The sequence below is a fragment of the Mus caroli genome, unplaced genomic scaffold, assembly GCF_978045245.1.
Source record: "Mus caroli unplaced genomic scaffold, Mus_caroli_1 scaffold_2, whole genome shotgun sequence".
NCBI lineage: Eukaryota > Metazoa > Chordata > Mammalia > Rodentia > Muridae > Mus > Mus caroli.
Window position 1 is genome coordinate 43,967,968 of NW_028227257.1, and position 20,258 is coordinate 43,988,225.

Consider the following 20,258-nt stretch of genomic DNA (forward strand, 5'->3'; position numbering starts at 1 on the left):
TTACTTGAGTGGCCTGCTGGTTTTCACTTGACAATGTGCAGAGCCAGGGACTCTGGCTCCTCTTGCCCCCTTTTGTGTAGCACTTTGAATGCAGAGCCTTGAAGGATGTGCTCAACCACAAAGCCCCAGCATTGGCCCGCATCACTCTCCTCGAGGAGAACGTAAACTTTGTGCAGGCATTTTCATGACAGTCAATTCTTCAGCTCACTCTTCTGGAGAAATGTGCTGGTAGTAACACAAGGATTTCTGGAAGCTTCTAACTGTCCTTCCTCCGAGTTTGGAATCATCTTGGCCTATGTCTGTGCCCACCGTTCTTTGTTGACCCTACTGTACTGCTATGACAGCTGCAATATCCATTGTTTCCTGTGAGCCTAGTGAAAAGTGGGTCTCTTCTGTAGTCAGGTCACATGTGAGGTAAAACAGACATTGGGCTCTGACTTCACTTTTATATCCCTGCCTACTTCCAAATGGGCTGACATTTCCCCATACCTTGCATCTTATGAAGTAGACAAGATGCCATCTGAGGGTTAGCCCTCATGATTATTTTAGAGAAAGGGACTTCGAACCAATGCTTCTATAATCAGACTATCACACTATAAAATCTACAAGTTCTTACTGGTCTATAGCTAACCACAGAGCAAGCCTCGTCACTCCTCAGCAAGTCAGAAAATATTTCTACAATGATTATCTATGGCAGGGCGGATAAAATTACAAACTTGAAAATATCCTATTGAATCAGTCATTTAATTGTTATTTCTTAAAATTTATTCACAGGTAAAAATGACCACACACTTAATTGCCTAGTAAATGTTCCAGAATTTTCACTTGAGAAAAACTCTGGCTTTGTCCTTGCGGTCTGCTTTCCTTCTGGGTGATTCTTTTCCATGCTGTGTCCTGACTGATCTCCTTAGTTCTTTAAGGAGGACATTTCTGGTTTTGTCATTTGATAACTCATACCTGCTCACTTGAATACACCCTAACTCTCCTTAGAAAGCATGATCTTGAATTATTGCTGACTGAAAGTCACTAATACCTTGTCTAAGAGACATGATATGGACAGAACACTCCATGTACAGAATTGAGGCATCTCTGGTTTGAAAGACACCTTGGTGATTTGAGAAGTCACCAGAGCTCAGGGCCATTGTTTCAGACATCGTCACCATCTATCCTAGACTGTGCAAACCAGCAGGCACGGATGTTTCTGACATCAGCCTACCACACATTTTCTTAGCTTTGGTGGAATACTATGGATATGTGGAAGAACACACTACGAAACTAGCCTTCAAATCACACGTTGACACCACCCAAAGATCCCATGAGATGCCTTGTTTATTAACTATTTAACTTTAGGTGGGAAGCTTCAGTGGGGAACTTCTCACTGGCCTTGGTACTGAAATGACCATGCTGGTCCTAGGAATCATGTTTTGTTCTTGGCTCTAAATCCTTTGAAAGTGTAGAGCCTGGTTTGTGGTAAAGTTTCCAAATTTCTAATATTTCCTAACAATCATTCACAATGCCAACCTCACTGTCTCCTTATTATAAGGCTATGTATAAGCTTTGTTTATCTTTTTATGCTACCTTGGAGTCTCTCAGGAATAACAGAAAGTGGACAAGCAAATAGATAGGTAAGATAAAAAATGTTTTGTTGATTTTAATTTGAGGAAATTTCTCGTTATTTCTTCCATGCTAGCCTTGAAATCTTAAACTCAAGCAATCTCCCTACTTCAGCATCTCGAGTAGCTAGGCTGTATGTACCCAACTGGGCCAAAAATTGTATTGGGCTAGAACTAGGTAGACTCTGTTAAAGGATCTCTGTACATTATAGTTATCATTTGCAAACAAGAAAAAGACCACGGACGGAATACTATACAACGAATAATACCTGTCTTGACTTTCTCCTTAAAAAGAGAGAAAAAGAAACGTGAAGGTACATTGTTTGGGAAAATGAAAAAAAAATTATTTTCTTGTTTCCTGCATTTGTTCAAAAGTCTGGGAAAGCTATGCTTGTGAACACGTAAAACCCACCTTAAAAAGGATGTCTGTGCACATTGCTTTTCCGTGAGTTATTATCGGTTCCTGATCTTCACCTTTTCCATCCCAACAGTCAAGTTCAACACACCTAGGAACACAGTCAGTCAGATTACAACACTGAGCCCTTAACAGGAAACCACACACTAAGTCCAAGAGGCATCAAAATAAGGGGCTTCTTACAGGTCAGAAAGCTGAGTGTGTACCATGGGTGTCTCATGGGTATGCAGGTCAAAACTACATTTTAATCCTCAGGTTAGCATCACTGAAAAGACCTTGGGGGAGAAAATGGACAATTCCAGTTTCTTGAGATTGTAAGGCCAACAAGGGCAAGTTAGTGAGATTCTTTCTCAAAATAAAAAGTGAAGCGAAATCCTGGGCCATAACTCAGTCAAGCCCTTGCTTAGCAGGCTTGGGGCTCCCAACTCCATCCCTAAAGCCAAGCAAGAAACAATTGATCATGCTGTGTTAGGGTTCACACACAGGTATTCTGACAAAGCTCATCAATGAAGTAAGGATGGAGTTATTCTCTCTTGCAGCACTTCCAGACACAAAACATAGCAAGCCTTAAAAAAAAATTTCCAAAAAATAATACAATCATATTTCTTATTTTTTCACCACTTCAACCTTAATTATTTGTTTATTGCTATAAAAATCACTTTCAGTGTCCTCTCCTCAGAGAACTAAACTTCTGAGCTTTATATTCAGCAGACACATTTTTTTTTGATAAATGTGATTTTTGTATTTTTGGGCAATGGTAGGGATTGAATTAAAGACCTTGCACAGGCTAAGCAAATATCCGCCCCCACCAAACTAAATCCAGAAGCTTCTTGCTAAGATTAAATATGGGTATATACAACTTAATGTGGATTCTTAAAATATCTATATTTTCTGGTTTTAATATTTTTGAGGTTATATTTTAAAATCATAGTAAATTAGTGTCTTTTGACTCCTAAGATAACTGAGTCCTTCGTGTGATATTGTTTGTTCTCACTTAAAGTTAAATGAACATAATCTGTTAAAGAAAAATGTAGATAGCCTTTTCATGATGATTACTATTTCTGATTTTTGAGAAAAGTAAATTAAAAGAGCCTTCCCTTACCAATGTTCAGTTAACTACGGTCAACATTGGTTGGAGAATATTGGCTGCAAAGTTCTAGAAATAAGCAACTTCTACATTTAACTTAAACACCAAGTGAGTCATGGGGTGGCACAGGCAGCTGAGCATCCTGCCTACGAACTGCATCAGTGCAGGGCCCAGCACATCACGCTGTATTCACTACCACCTGCCAGCCAGTAGTGGCCTTCCCTGTTTCACAATATTGTAGAACTCTAGTGCTTGTTCAAGGAACCCTTCCTTTCATAATAGCAGCCCCAAAGTGAAAAGGCAGTGAAGCTGCCGATATTATCACAGTATATCCTTGGACAAATTTTAATATCGGTGTTGCTAAACTCTCTGTGCCTAATGTGTAAATAGGACTTCATCATACTTATTGATATATGGGGATGGGGTGTAGATATATAGAATTAGGTATGAGCCATTGCTTCACAGATCATCTGGCCATCTTGGAACACTGGGGATCCAAGGGATAAGGGGAGGACAACTATAAATGTACAGGTGCCATATACAAACAAAGCAAATTGCCATCTTGATTTCCAGACCTGCAACCAGCCAGGAGAACTTGTCTGTACATTTCCACTGAAGACTTTCCTCCAAATTGCCGGCCGGTGAGATAGGTGTTGTGGGAGGAACTGATGAAGTAATGAGCCAGCGGGTGGTCCATCTCCTGGTAAAGTTCTAAGCGATCTAGGAAGACGGGGGCATTTTCATCTGACATCAGATATCTGCAGAATCCATCACTGGATATGAGGCCTAGGGAGAAAGGAGATCTTAATGATACTGGGTGTCTGAAGATGCACATCTTACATTTTGCTCAGCCTAGTTGTGACAGCTTAAACATAAGAGCAGAAGCAACTTCATGGTCCTTCCCAAGAACCTGCACCTTTCAGAACTTAAACAATGCATGATTACATATCACAAGCAAACCAAGGCAGTCTATAAATAGTCTCCTTTCATATCAGTAGCAGCAGATCTTTCCAGTCCTGCAAACGAAGAAACTGTGCTATGAACCATGGTGAGGAGGGACCTGGGAACCTCTGGCTCTGCTATGGCCACCTGCCTTTCACTGCCTGTCTCCTGGTTTCTCCTGAAAAAAAAAAAATGGAGAGAATGCTAGCCCACCTGCCTCCTAGGACTGGTAACTTGAGAATACCTGTAGGATGTGTGGCATTAATTCTAAGTCACTGGAATTTTCATTCATTCAAAGGAGAGACCTTTCCTGGGAATGGCTGCCTCTCCAAAATTCAACAACTTAATTTTCACAACTGTCTGGAGGTAACCTGTAGAGCTGATAAGAGACATTCCTGAGACACAGGGCACTTCTCACTTCAGTCACTCTTTTCTAAAATGGGGCAGGGCTACATGGCAAGCACAGAACGAATAACCAATGTTTCACAAGCGCTGGCAGCCTCAGGCCTTCGCATCTTCATGTCACCATTTGCAAGTTATGAAAACAGTTTCACACCTACAGAAGAGCTCCACTGATCGCAAAAGAGAGTGTTCGTTCATTCTAACACCAAATACTTTTAACACACTGGTATAGATGCAGAAAACAGATACATATTCCAGTTTTACAAAACTAACATATTATGGGTAAGAGCAATAAATATGAGCAAATCATGCCTTAAAAGTATTGAAGGGACAAAGCCTGCAAGATGAAAGCTACAAAAGAATACTAGGATCCTGGTTTGGATATGTGTCCAGTGAGATCATAAGGACACACACGAGTAAGGGGACAAACCACATAAGCACGAGCGGGGATTTCAGGCAGAAGAATGAGCAAATGCGGAGATCTTAATGCAGAAGTGTGCGTTCTCAATCTATTCGATGAATGTAGGGTAGAGAGAGTGACATCTTGGGAAAGTGGTGGGCAATGATGCTGGAGAGGGAGCCAAAGGCCACATTCACCAGTTTTTGGTCCTAAGCACTTGAGATTTTACTCCAAGTGTGCTGGGAAGCTTTGGTGGGATGGAAGAGTCCAATGAAACCAGCAAATAGTGTTCTAAAAGGCTTACTCTGGCTGCTGTGTGACGTACAGTACTGAATAAGGGATCAGGGGATAGATCAGAATGCAATTAGCTTTGCCCATGAGAGGCACTGCAGGCCTGAGCATCTGAGAAGCTGAGAATGGAGAAGTGGATCTCATGAGTTTTCCTGAAAGATCATACGTGATGTGAAAGAATTCAAAACTACGGGGTTCTGGCTTGAAAAGCTAAGTGAGCAGTGTGGCATTTTATAGGCTGGGAAAGGAGGAAGGCTGGATACAGGGAAATCAAAGCGTGCTGCAAACATCCCCATCTACAACGTGCAGATGGAAAGGCCTTGGTATATGGTAGAGATTAGGACTGGAGGGTTTACTCTCAAAGTCACATGTATACAGAAGATAACAAAAGCCACTGGCCTGCAGACCACCCCCTCTTCAAGCAGAGGCAGTGAAGAATCTGAGCTCTACGTTTTTAGGTCTTGATAGATCTTGAGCAGTAACAAAGACATACATAAAATCATAACATTATCACACTGCCAAGGAACTGTTCCACTTGTCTTTGCTTTGAACAAACTACAACTGCCTTGGGAGGCGGGGCTTACTCATTTTTGAATTCCCAGTGTTACAGTTTGAATGTGAAATATCCCTCACAGGTTGATCTGTTGGGACACTTCATCACCAGTAGGTGGCACTGTTTCAAAGGTTACTGAACAGACTAGCTGAGGTAGGTCACTGGGGGCATCTCTGGGATCTGGACACTTCTGCTTGTTAGTCCTGCTATAATGTGACCAGGTGCCTCACATTCCTGACACCATGCCTTTCTGCCGTGACAGATGAAAATTTCCTCAAAATGTGATCCAAGTGAAATCCTTTTCCCCCACTGAGTTGCTCCTGTCAGGTATCCTCGTCACAATGATAAGAAAAAGCTGCTCAAAGCAAGTGCAATGGTGCTTGCTTCCTACTTCCACATGCCAGGCTTGCAGGCATGCATGCTCCTGCTGCAGGGATGACCCGAAGTCTTCTCCACATTTTTCCTCTGACTAATATTTGACCAACATATTGTTTCCAAAATAAAATGAAAGTGACAAAGGTCCAGGAATATGAACTACTTATGGACATGTTTCCTGACTAGTTAATTTCCTATCAGTGTTTTTAATCTTCCAACCCAAGCTCACAATTCTAGGAATTCTAGAGCACCTCACATTACATACTAAATTTATTAAGCTTAGCAAAACAAAAGGGAGAAAATAAAGGTGCAGATTCTTATGTAACAGAAATTCTTTCGAAAAACTGTGCAGAGAGACTGTCTTTTCATACTATGCAAAATTAAAACTTGATTTTTAAGCATGTACAGGGACTGTCATAGAAATGTGCTTAACAACATGATATATTCAGTAGTACTGTACTTTAGACAGTGTGGACTCACTTGATAAAATATACATATTGAATTAATTTAAGAGCAGGAAAAGAATAAATAAATTACTAATCTTTAAATCTTCAGTGCTCGAAAGCATTTAAGATATTTTAATTAAAATTCAAGGGTTTTAAAGCCTGTACACTTTTTCTGTCTTAACAAAAACAAAATTTAATTAAAGTTTTCCATTGATGTTACCTTTTTTCTTCAGCTCTTCATCAGGCTCATACATCTCAATGATCTGCATTGCTCTTTTAGCATCATAAAATGGGAATAAAATTTCATTCAGCCGAGGATCTCGCTGATGCTGTGATGAGAAAATCAGTCCATTTAGATCCATAACCCTCATACTTGAAACACATTTCTATGCATATAATTTGTAAAACAAGGTATATCTAGACTATTGTATTCATAATCACCAAGATCAGACTTCCTGCCTTCCTGACTCTCTCCCTAACCTAGTCTTCAGAAAGTCCATATCTGAACTTACTCTGATGGAGCCTGGCAGAGAAGAAAGAGATGTGTGCTTTTCTCCTGTTTAAATGCTGAGGGGCACATGATAGAGAATGTCAGCTGCACTGGCTTCTACTCTACTACTCACATGGCTGTGGTATAGGATGTGACTAGCTGCAAATATGTGTAAAAATGAGAGCAATGAATCTTTACATTATTTAAAAGTTTAGTAATAAATCTAGTTTTAAAAAGTGAAAAAAATTAAAATAAGCAACCAGATCATGCACTGAGAGGCCCAAAACCCCAAACCAGTATTCGCAAAATCTCTTAATGACAGAATAAGTAAATAGTTTTTAATCTGTCTTTCGCTAACAATGAGAGGTTCTTGAATACCCTGCAAACTTCATTTTCTTGAGTCCAGTGTTTTCCAAAAAATTATGGTTGTAATAATGAAAATTAATAAGCACATAACACTTATAAGTGTATATTATATTTTTTTTAAAACCTTGAAATTAAAAAGCAGTGGCGCAGAACATCTTCACTCTAAAGCTGAACACACTTTACTCTAGGACTCCAAGTACAGTGTATGGGAAAAGGCTCTGGCAAAAGCTGCTGACAGCAACCTTTCCTAGCCAGCACACAAGATGTTTCTTGAGTTACAGGAGCAACACACTTCCTTCACCCATTCACTATTGTGTGTGTGTGTGTGTGTGCACATGTGCATGGTATGCACCTACATGTATGTGCCTGCACAGGTGTGTGTACCTGCATATGTGTGTGCAGGTATGTGTGTGTGTGTGCTTGCATGTATATGCCTGCACAGGTGTGTGTGCCTGTGTTTGTGTGTTCATATGCTCACATGTCATGGCACATGTCTGGAAGTAGAGGGTCCACTATACTTTTTTATACTTCAGAGGATGACAGGATTGCATTGTGTCCATGATTATCCCTCAAAGGAGTAAAAAGCAAACTTTTGTGGAAGAATGACCAATTAGCAGATATGAGCAAGAATTGCTCAACAAATAGTATTTTGGCAACAACTCTTTACCCAGATGCATGCACAGACTTTGCAATATTATTAGGAAGACACTTAGAAGCAGCTGTTACAGGTTCTGAAAGGAGGACTATGTACAGGGCAACACCTTCAGCCAACGGAACACTTGATTTTAACTGCTAAAACAAAGATGTGTCTAGACGTCTCCTTGTCCTGTTTAGTTAGGAGTGTTAAAGGGATGAAATCTTTTGACAGACTATCAAGAAGAAGCATGCTTCTTTTGTAATAACAAAGAATCATTGATTAAGCTATGTATATGTTGGAAACTATTATACTAACAACAGCAGGCCTTGGTTCTGGAGAGAATGCTGCTGAGTTCTGCAGAGAAAGAGAGACTGATGTGATCAGGAGGCTGCCAGGCAAGTCAAGACATGCTGTACCCTTTAAGGAGCTGCACCATGTGGCACGTTCCAGTATTCAGGGGGATAAGAACCCACCCTGGGGTGAGAAGAATCATTTAAACGCATTCAAAGAAATAAAACCTCAACCACTCTCTAGAAATCATTCTTTCCTCTTAAACAATAGCACTGAAGAAGACCGATAAGGGATGGCTAGGGTTCTTTTCACAGCCCAGCACGGTTGCACACAGAGCTATCCTCTCTATCTTTCCTAGGAAAATTAGGTCATAAGGTCACTGTTGAGCATTTGGGACCTTAAGAGAAATGATGGAGCAAATCCATGTGGGAGGGAACATGGGAATATAGCTGCGAGAGAGAAAATAGATGGCAACAGGGAAAAAGGAAGGGAATTCAGACATATCTGGGTGTTTTACACACAGGGGAACCTACAAACATGACACTACTTAAAATATTCTCTATGCATGGCAGCAGCAGCAGCATTCTGATCACGTGGGTGATTTTAAAGAATGTAGCCTCTGGGGGCTTCTCCTTAGATCTACTGACACTGATTTGTGGGCGAACCCAGGCCTTATTTGGGGTGGGGGAGGGCTAGTACGCTTTCCAGGTGATCCTGACTTGTTTATTTTAAGCAGCACTGCTCTAAGATAGGAGGTGTGTCTCAATGGATAGAGTGTTTGCCCAGCCCTGAGGGCGTAATCTCCAGTGCTGCACTGATCAGCTGTGGTGATACTTGTCTGTAATTGCAGCACTTGGAAAGCAGAGGCAGGAGGATCGGGAGTTGAAGGGCATCCTATGCTAGGTAGTGAGTTGGAGAACAACCAATATGAGACCCTGTCTCAAAAGGAAAGAAAGAAAGAACGGAAACAAAAAGCATTGCTTTAACCTGTAACCACATGCATTTTAATACACTTGTGTATATCCATGACAACAAAAGCAGAAAACAAACCAAACTAAAACAAAAAATCCCAAATACCTAAGTTCTGCAAGGTAGGACTAATCATCTGGCCCGTGTACCTAATAAAGCTTTATCCATTAAAATGTCATTAGAGGACATCATACTCATAAGACCATCCATATAGCAGACTGGATAGCCAGGGAACACAGCACATATCAGTATTTGCTACCTAATGGTTACAGTCTTAGCCAAAGAGCTTTATGTGCAGACAAAAATAAAACTCCATTTCGACCTGCTCAGCCAAATAATAGAATCTTTTCTTTTCCCCAAATTTTCACATTTTAAGAGGCAACATAGCATGGTCCCTCTGAATAACTGAGAGGCAGGGAAACAAATGGTAAGGTTTTCATCACTGCATCAGAGTAAGGACCAATGCTGCACATATTACATCATATCATATATCATATCTATCGTATCATATCATATTCAGAGTAACATTATATGCAGAGGAGTTCTAGTTAGAAACAAGCACAGCGAGGCAGGTTCTTCACAGCTCTGAGACAACATCAGCTTCCAGTCAGATAAACAACATGCCCAAGATTTTCACTTCCTGGTACCCAGTGCTTTGCAAAATGAGGTTCTAAATAGCTGTTAAGAGTAGGTCACAGAAAACTGTGCCCAGGTAAATGAGATCTATTAGGGACAGTCTCCACACCTCTGTCCTTAGCCTCACTGAGAAAAGGTGTCAACTGACCTTATTACAAGTGCACTGGGAAGGATAGATGATGATATAATAGAACGATATACAATATAAATGATATCATTTCAAAAATTATATAAAAGGTGAAAATAAAAATCAGCAAGGATTGGTTCACTCATAGAATGAAATACCCTCCCCACTTTCTCTCTCTTCTCCCTTTTCATCAAAAAATAAAGATATCATAAATAGAAAGAGATTTGGGGTGCTTTTTTACATATTTCCAACTATAAAAATGGAAAATGGAAAAATCAGCTTTAGTGCTACAGTGATCAGATGATGTGGTGATGTGTGTGAGGGCGTAGGTAACCAGAGGTAAGAAAACAAAGCTTTGTTTTTATTACTCTCACTAGAGGAGGCCCATTCCCTCTTTCTCATTTTGCTTGTTTCACGCTCTCTACACAGCCCTCCGTTCTGTTCTACAAGCCCTTAGCTGTTCTATGAGACAAGTGAAACAGAAATGGAGGTGATACTAAAATCAATGTATCTCATTACCACCCGGGAAAAGAATATGAAACCAACTGACCCCAGAGATGGCAACTAGTCCTGGGAAGTACAAATGAGCTTCGAGGAGAACCCAAACCTGGCAGCTCCTAGCATGTGCTTCCACTGGCTCTTCTTGATTCTAGCCTGTTAGTTCATGCTGTGGGCAAGAAAGATTCCCTTTGCACACTGTACAGAACCCAGAGGCAGAGTGATAGGAAAAGTTTAGATGTGAGTGGTGAACTTGGCTGACTAAATTCTTTATGGGGATTACTGTAATGTATGTATGTATGTATGTATGTATGTTATGTATGTATGTAGGCATGCATGATGCTCAGCTTCTCTCCCACTCCAATAAGCACCTCAAAGAAGAATCCTATTAGCTTAGACAGTGCTGCATAAACTTCGATGTGTACACATTACCTGGCCCACCTTGTTAAGGGCAACTACCAACTCAGTGTATGTGCATTGTTAATAGACTACTAGGAGATGCTAATGATACCTGTCTGGGGAATCAGACTGTGGCATTCTATGAGCAAGAGGCCCTGGAAAGCAGATGAGAAATGAATCCAAAGCTCTCCCTGAGAGAGGAGGGGGCATATAAGGTACTCGGCAACCAAGTAAAGGGCTGAATCTTTCCTTCCCTCCTGTCTCCTGAAGGTAGGAGATGAGTATACTAAACAGAAATTTACAAAGAAGGGACAAGATTTACAGGCTGCAAGACGGCAGGAGCCATTGTGCCACTGGGTAATGGGAAGGAGATTTCTTTTTCCCCAGTCAATTCTAGCCTATTAACCTTGTTGTATCTGCACCTATTGATTTTTGCTGTTGCTATAGCTGGTTCTCTAGTAAACTGAATGGGTTTCCAAGCTGACTGTTTCTGTCATCGAGGTATAACTATCTGCCCTAAATTCTGCATATATGGAGGCCAGGGCCTCCTTCCAAGTGGTCCTCACTTTCTCTTGTCTTTCTGCACGATGCTGAGTCCCATGCAGCAGTGAAACTGCCTACTAAGGCTACAAGGCTGGGATACTTAGAAAATGTCGAGGTCTAATTACTTTTTAGGGTCACAGACCTTCATGTTCCAATCCCTCTTGCTTTCCTGATGAGCCCTGTTTCCTTGCGTTACAAGATGTGAAGCTGCCCTGCCAAACGCTGTCTTGACCCTGGAGACATTAACAAGATAAAAGTAGAACTGCACATAGAATGTGCAAGAAGCTGGCAAGGGGTGGGGATGAGGGGCTGCTGTTGGGAGAAGAAAGAGGTCTTTGGAGACAATGCTTTGATTGAAATCCCAGGGCATAAACTTAAAAGGCATATACTACAAACTGCAGAAATCTAGAAACACATCGATTCCATCAGTCTCATCCACACAAAGTATCTCCTTGCTTAAGGAGAAGCTACATGGGAGGAAATATGAAGAACACAGGTATGGCTGTCCACTGGACCAGTGATGGGGAAAGACCTGCCTCATAATGAAGAATATGGATGGCAGAGCCAGAACGGCATGTTTCCTTTAAATTGTCCAATTAAAAATAAAAAGCTTATAGGGTTTACAAATAAAAAACTTTAAAGTCTTTCAATATTATGAAATTTATTATTAGGCAGACAAAGGAAAACCATCTGTGAGAGGAAATGAAGCCTGCAGGAGCCTGCAAGAGCAGCACCTATCCTTGGGACTTCAGAACTGGTCCTGAACTACAACGCAAAATACAGCCCGAAAGCACGAGCTTCCATCTATGAAGATGGCTGGCTTAGGAAGGGATGATGAACTGATGGCATGGTAAAGTTTTCTCCTCTCTCCCAAAGCATCTTCCACCTCCTCGGAAGCTGGATTCCTGCTGGTCCCCCAGGTTTAAGATGCTAATATGCACCAAAGTACTTGAGAAGGTGAAAGGAAAAACAAGCAACAGAGAAAGAAGGAGAGGAGGCTGAGGGGCTAAGGAAAGAAAGTGAGAACTGCGCCAAGGATGTGGATAAGATCTGGGTAAAGATTGTGTACAAACACAGTGTTCGATGCCCAAGGTGCAGTGAACGGGAAAGACTTAAAACAGATTCGTGTAAAATAAAAATAGTACTGCCCTGAACGGATCCCCTGGGGGTGGAGGCATCTGTGTGGATATATGGAACCCCTCTGTTTCTTGTCTCAGTGCATTTATGTTCGTGGTAACAGTTCCTGGTGTGTAGCCTCATAAACTGGAAGCAGGTGAGCCTGCACAAATCATGAAGAGGAGTCCTTTGAAAAAGATGTCATTTGTAAGGCACCAAGTCAGGGACTGCCCGTTCTTTCCTCTAAGGCACTAGGTGATGTCTAACGTGATGCTTCCTTCCCTGTCTCTTTGCTAGGGATTGAACTCTTGTATGCTATGTATGTTCTTAGGGATTGAACTCTTGTATGCCATGTATGTTCTACCACATCGCACAGCCTGTCAACCTCTCCTACCACCTTTCTCTTTAGATCCCCTAGTTAGAACTTAAATGCTTTCCAGACAAGACTGTACTGTCTACTCCATAGTGAAACTTTTCTAACTACTTATGTGTTTCAGGGGAAAGGTGAATTTCTTTTTTTCAGACAAAAAAAAGAGCCTCTGTGGGTTTTGCGAAAATGCATTTTTTGCACATGAGAAGAAAAGTCTCCTTTTAGTTATAATAATGAAAGTTGTGAGCTTCACTTGTTCTGAAATATCTTCCTTGTTCTTAAGCAAACCCTGCTGGCCAGTTTTAGTTGCTAAATGAATCGTGGTGGTCTAAATTCAGCTCTGAACTTGTTTTGAAAATAATACATAAAATTTTAACCTGCAATCTAGTTGGCCTACCACTATAGTTTTACCTAGGGGCTCAAGTGTCAAATATTCAATTTAAACCTATGTATTTTTCTTACATGCAATCCATTAAAAGGCAAAAAAAAAAAATACAGGTTTCCAGGCCATGCAAAGGTATGAGAAAAGTTAGCAATGGAGAATCCAAATTTAGTGTCACAAACTCAATCCATTCTCTGTTCACGAGATCAACAGAATCAAACTACCTTAAAAACCATCTTGCAACATCAGACACATTCAACTGAATAAATACATCACAAATTTCACACTTACACACAGAACCACAGCGTGAGACCAACAGGAGGTGTGCAAAGCCAGCCTGGAGGAAGCACATGGACATACAGACAGGAGCTGATTTTTGCACCTGGTCAAGCCACCATGGAAAGATCAGCAGGTCAGAAGCCGAGCCAGGAAAGGGTGCGTGAGGCCAGCATGCAGTGAGGACACGGGGGAGGCAAGCCACTGCACATAGACTGATGGAGTTAATGTATGAAAAAGCTTACTTCGTTTAGAAAGCTCACTAATTGGTCTACCGTTAAATAATCAGTTTTGTCTCCATTGCTGAAAAGAAATGTATTAGAAAAAGTAAGTTTTTGTATATGATGTACAGTAGGTACGATTTACATGTTGACATTTGTTGATTAATTCTAAACTCCTTTTCTAACCCTGAATTCTTAGAGTAGTCAGAGACTGTAGTGGAGGGGGGGAGGGGTGGGTGCGAGGAACTCAAGGACAATGATAGCGGAAAGATAACATTCCCACGAGGTCACAGAAAGTGACTGCTCTATGCAATTCTTTAGCATTATCAAGAGACATTCCTCCAAAAACAACATGTAAGTCATCCATTTGAAATAACTGGAATGAATGAACTTCTCAACAGCATTCCGAACCAAATCTAGTTAGTTCACATACTTGGTTAATACCTAAAGGAGCAGGTTAAAATTGTAGGTCGTTAGTAAAGCCAATGCCGGGGTGGGGGAGGGGGGACGTTCCAAGTGCTGTAATTAATCTATGTCAAGTTTTCTAAAAAACTCACGGTGGGCTTCTACACCAATAAGTTAAGGGGTGAAAAATGTAACCCTAACTAGGCCTAGCGCTAGCAACATATATTTAAACATTACAGCAAAAAACAATGTTTCAAATTTTACAGGGACAAAATAGCAAGTACTATATGACACTTTCTCATAACTAGAACTTACATTTTTTTAAAAAGATCTTCTATATCTGTCCGAGGACAAATCTTTTGTGTCAGTTCATAGAACTTTTCATAAGTAAATGCAGCAGGCTCAATTTCATCATTCTGTGGAGAATAAAAGAAGGACAGGCATTTAAAAACAAACAAACAAACAAACAAACAAACAAACATCTTTCTCCTTGGAGACTTGCAATTGACATGGTCCTGGACATTTAGGACAACCACAGCACGTGAAGTTAGGCTTCCCTGGTTGTCACCATGGAATGGGTGATACATGGGACACTTGGTGACACCTGCCTGCAGCACAGCTTTCTCTGGTAAACCCCTCATTGACCAAGTACACAGACATTTCTCTATCTCTCCTTGAGGAAGGAAAGGAAGTGCTCCCATAGAGGTTATGGGATAATCAGACTGAATATTTAAGTACATTTATTTTGTGAATATTTAGAGGATCACAAGGGATCTGCTAAAGGTACTGGAGCAACCAATAACTTACCCATCACACTGCAATGCAACTTACAAACAAGACTTTTAAACAGAGTCAGAGGCATAAGTCTTGCTTGCAGTGTAAAAACTAATTTTAATGACTTGAATACGAAGTGTCATGAGTATAAATGTGTGGGAGGGAGAGGAATCCTTCATGAAATTGTGCAAAGCTTTCTGGAGAAACTGAATTTCTTAGTCAATAATTCATGCTGCTGCTATGCTTGGTAAGGCAGCGCGGCTGGGTGTTCTAAACAGGTTCCATAAACTGTACAGAGAACAGCTGCCTGTCCTTTCTTTTTCTTAGCTTAATAAAGTTGACAAAAATCAGTTTGAAGTGAACTAGTTGGATTTTAAAACACTTCTCAAGTGATTAACGAACGGAAAGAAGGAAAATGAACTGCCCACCGTGTGACTGACAAACTGAGGTCAGCTTAACAGTCACCTGGCTTAGCACATATGCCTGAATAGACAAACAACCATGAAAACAGATTTAGAAGTGTGTTTAAGTTAGTGAATACCTTTCCACTGGGAAGACCTAATTCCTTGAGGGCTTGAAAGATCACCTTTTCTGTTTTACCCGATGCAAAGGTTCTAGTGATACTGGCGCAGAAGAGAAAGAAAGAAAAAACAAACTGAGTTAGTGCTCATCCTGCTTTCTCTGATGCAGCAATACAAAATACCTTAGGGATACAGTGGGTTCAGGGGAAGGAAAAGAATAAAGCTACCTTGTGTTTGATGGGGCTTTTCAATTCCCAAGCTTCCCTCTGGTTACCAGGGCCAACTCTGTCACTGATGAGACTTGATTCTAACATAAGAGGTCCCATTAGGTGCTTGTGACCAAGTGGGTGTTGGACAAATGCAATGATACATTCGAATCCTAAGAGACGGTGTTCTTAAGAAAAAGTTACGTGGCTGGTGGTGCAGTGGTTCTACAGGTGTCTGTGAGTGAGGCCCACACTTAAGGAAAACAGTAGTAGCCCTGTAGATGCCAGATTGGCTAGGCCTGTGACTCTTCTTCTCCTGGCTTGCATGGTTCCACAGTGACTCAGTACAAGACATATTTTAACTGTTTTCATCTAAGCACGCTTGAGACACCCTGCCATGCTAGCCAGCTAAAAGTCTGGGACTTTACTGTAAACGTGATGGGGGAAGGACCCAATTAGTTACTTCATCAGAAACTTGGTACTTCCTAGGACATGGTATTGCCCAATAGCTTTTAAACTAGGTAGTATAGGGAGCATGGATGCTAGTCAAGTTTGTAATGCCTTAATGGTCAAACTTCCTTATGTAAAAGGAAGAGAGACATCCCCCACCCCATGATAAATGTGTGGGAGATACTTAGAATGAAAATTACTGAGTGGGAGAGATCAGAGGATATTTGGTATCCAGACAGCATGCACATGGCTCTCAGCCTTGCTTTGTCTACGCAGGTGGCTTTATTCACTCCCTGGCTAGAGCCCTGGTCATGAGTTACTATTATTATTGAAAGGCTGAACTCCAATGGGGGTGGGTAGACTTGACTTGAAGGCTAAGGTGACTTTCACCTGTGAAGTGTGGCTTTTCAATGGAGCTTTAGCATCTCGCACGCTACCTTCACATATGCCTCAGCATTTCTGTTCAGTCAATGTAAGCGCCAACAGCCAGTTTCTCTTGGTGAGTGTGAGAAGGAGCTGCGGGATACAGCTTATCAAAATAGACTTGAGCTGCAGGACACAGCTTATCAAAACAGACCCAGAGGAAGGAGATTTACATAAACGCATTATGATGCGTCCGTTTAAACCATTATTGTTTTATACTCGGTCCGTGAAGATGCCAAGAAGCATATTCAAGTGTTCTTGAGACGGTTCTACTTATGGATAAGTGAGCCCGACAGTGGCGCCTAGGTGTGTAGTCAGACTAAGTACATGGATAATGGGATTCTAGAATAGAAGGTGTTATGACTATATTTTCACAAGTCTTTAGAGTCCAGTTCAACTTTTAAACGTTGACTTGGGGTAGATGCCATTTAGCAATTTCAATGTAAGGACAAATGGCAGTGTGTCTTTCTTTACAAAATGATGCAATGAGGAAATACATGTGGTGCCACAGCAAAGTTAAGAACCTGTCATCAGGAGGGAAAACTCTCCACAGTAATGACTCAATGCTGATGGGCTAGACAGGCCTGGTTCTAACATGAAAACTAATCACCATGGCCACGAACGAGGCAGCGGGTATGGAGCCTGAGCCATCCTCCTACATCAGAACCAAGGCATCATGGGAAGTGAGGCAAGGAAGGAAGGAAGGCGTGTGGTGAGCGCTGGGCTGTGTGCCAAGAAACAGGACGAAGAACAAGAAGGTCAGGGAGCATGGAGATGGAGGAGAGAGGTGCTGACTTCTCAGACATGAGTAGGGTTGGGCAGCACAGCCTCAAGACACATTTGCTCATTGTACATAAAAAGAGAATAACCTCAGAATGAAAAATAGCCACAAGGGCATTTATCAGACTATTTCCCTGGAGTAATGTCTGCTTCCTTTGCTCCAGACATCTTTCCAAATCATTTCTGAGTCTGAAAAATTCATCTACTGTGCTATGGAGGCTAAAGAGGGAATATGCATTCTTTGGTTTCCACAACGGTGCACTTTAACCAGCATTCAGAGAGCAGTGTGCTGACAAAGGGACTGTGACATTATTATAACCTCTATATAAGTGGTTTTCAACTTTCCTAATGATGTGACCCTTTAATACAGTTCCTCATGCTGTGGTGACCCACCCCTGCCATAAAGTCATTTTTGATGCTACTTCATAACTGTCATTTTGCTACAGTTATAAATCATAATATAAATATTTTTAGAGATAGAGGTTTGCTAAAGGGTTGCAACACAAAGGTTAAGAACCAGTGCTCTATATAATTCTGTGGCCAAAGGCATCTGCTTAATGCTTTAAGGTACAAGGTGCTAAGTGAGGTTTCGCTTTTGTTTTTGTTTTTTGAGACAGGATCTACAGCCTAGAACCCTACAACCTTGCTGCTCTGGGATTGTGAGTGTGTACAATCAAACCTGGATTTATGGAAACCAAGGACTTGGATACACTAGGCAATATCTCTACCAACTAAGCTACACTCCAAGTTTCTCAATGAGATTTTGTTCATTCAAAACAAACTGTCACTCCTTCCCTTAAAGAAATTTACAAAAGCAAGCACACTGAAGTTGTACTCAGTCTTATCACAGAGCTGGCTAAATTCTGTATCCCAGGCTACCCTACAAATGACTAGAGAATATGAGCCTAGAATGCAAGGGAATCCATCTTTTTGCCCATAACTGTTCTTCAATGTTTCTGAGAGTTTTGAACACCGACTTCTGACACAGTCACAGGAGACCTCCTGAAGTGAAGGACCAGGGTACTACCCTTTGTAGGGTCCTGCAGCTTCAGGACCTGACTAGATAGATGGGTCATGCAGACCAGGTTGCCAGTATTATTATATGGAAGCTCTTGGTCTCTACTTTAGTAGCCTCTCCAGTTACTGCTCAAAGCCATTCAGATCTCTATCACCCAACTCTCTAGGTCTAGGTAGTACTCCATGTTACAGGGAGTGTGAGACAGACAAGTTACTTTCAGAGAATGGTCTAAGTGGGATGATGAACTGCAGCAAGCTGGTGAATTTGAGGGAAAGGCAGAATGTGTAAGATCATATAGATAAAAAAAAGAGAAGAGGGAGGGAAGGAGTGAGGCTGCCTTCATCAATCATTCCTGCAATTTCCTGGGTATTATATTTAGGCTTAATGTTTAAGAGCAGAAGCCTTTCACAAGTTACACAATGACTATGAAGCTGGATCCCCTTTTAAGACAATGTGCACTATATTAATAGTTTCCATTTTAAACTCCTAAAATGTTGGTGAAAAAATGACATTTTTAAAAGTGTTTACCCTTCACATCCATTAAAACATTCAGAACAATTTCTACCTAACTCTTGGCAGACTATCTACTGGGAGAGTTGTCCCCCTTTTGTTGGCTTGGCATCAATTCTAACAAGCTGCCCCATGTCACAGATGTCTTGTGTTAAGGACCTATTAATAATGACATGCACGCACACACAAAATCCACGTCAATGCCAAAATATCTAGGCCATTTCAAGCACAGTTGTAATGATTTTGTATGTGAACATGCTGTATGGGGACCCACAGAACCTCAACAGGCCTCCAACCCTGAGGGATGATAGCATGGTGGGTGGAAGGCAGGATACTGAAACCAGAACTACTAGCTAGAAGCACTTGGATCATAATCTTGTATTCCACTCGGTCCACTTTCCAAATCTTATGGAAAAAACAAACAAAACAAATGAAGCATAATGCACAGAGTTCCCCCTCTGCACTGACATATGTACCCTCTGTCCCCACACCAACAAATGTACTCTGAGTCTGGGCACACACTGTCTCTATGACAAGGATGGTTTGGATACATTGAAATAACTGCCTTGCTCCTGCTCAAGTGAAGGGAGGTTTTCAATAAGATAAGAATCCTTCTGAAATGTCTTTGGTAACAACTACCAGTCAGGACACCCACAGGGTTTTGGGGTTTTTTTTGTTTTTTGTTTTTTATAAACTTCTATCCTATACTTAAACCTGACTTGTTAGAAAAAATATTATTGAAAACCTCCGCTCACTTGAGCAGTAACAAGGCAGCAAAGAACCCTACATGTGGAGTTTTTAAAAGTCACAACAACTGCCTGCGATCTTTAACCTGGTCGATAATCATGAGAGGTTGAATAAAAAGGGATAGTGCACAGGGTCATCCTCACGCCATCAGTGTAGTCCAGTTGCTCGTTAATAAGTATCCTAGACATCACCTGGATACCTAGGTTCACGGTCCCCATGATCTATGGAATGGACCCAAATGATGGTGTCTAGGATGATTCTGTCCTGTGTGACAATGTGAGTGGGGGTATGGACATTTGCACAGGGGCACAGATCAGTAGCTTGGTGTAGAATGGAGTATGTAAGCAGAGAAGTGGGATAAGAAACCTGGAAAGGGCCAGGAGTAACCTGAATGCCTTGGCTAAATGGCATCCATGCATTCAAATGATCTGCACTTGTGACTTGTTTGTCTTGTGTGCTAAAGGTAAGTCAGTCTCGAACAGCTCTCTTCTATGTTTTGGTGACTTGCAAGTCTGTGTCTTTACTGAAGTTCATCTCCAGAGACAACATCAACGGGGAATTGAGTTGAGAAACCTGGGC

General features: G+C 41.3%; 1 protein-coding gene across 11 annotated transcripts in view; it reads right to left on the reverse strand.

Moving 5' to 3' along the window:
* The window catches only part of Plcb4 (phospholipase C beta 4), a 360,685-nt gene that overhangs the window by 59,534 nt on the left and 280,893 nt on the right, over nt 1-20,258 (reverse strand). For all 11 annotated transcript variants that reach the window (XM_085833842.1, XM_029473929.2, XM_029473932.2 and 8 more), the window contains 6 exons: nt 15,566-15,647; nt 14,566-14,666; nt 13,870-13,927; nt 6,745-6,853; nt 3,691-3,901; nt 2,026-2,119 (listed from right to left, as the gene is read on the reverse strand). In XM_085833842.1, the coding sequence (XP_085689968.1) occupies nt 2,026-2,119; nt 3,691-3,901; nt 6,745-6,853; nt 13,870-13,927; nt 14,566-14,666; nt 15,566-15,647 (655 nt within the window). The remainder of the gene's footprint in view (nt 1-2,025; nt 2,120-3,690; nt 3,902-6,744; nt 6,854-13,869; nt 13,928-14,565; nt 14,667-15,565; nt 15,648-20,258) is intronic.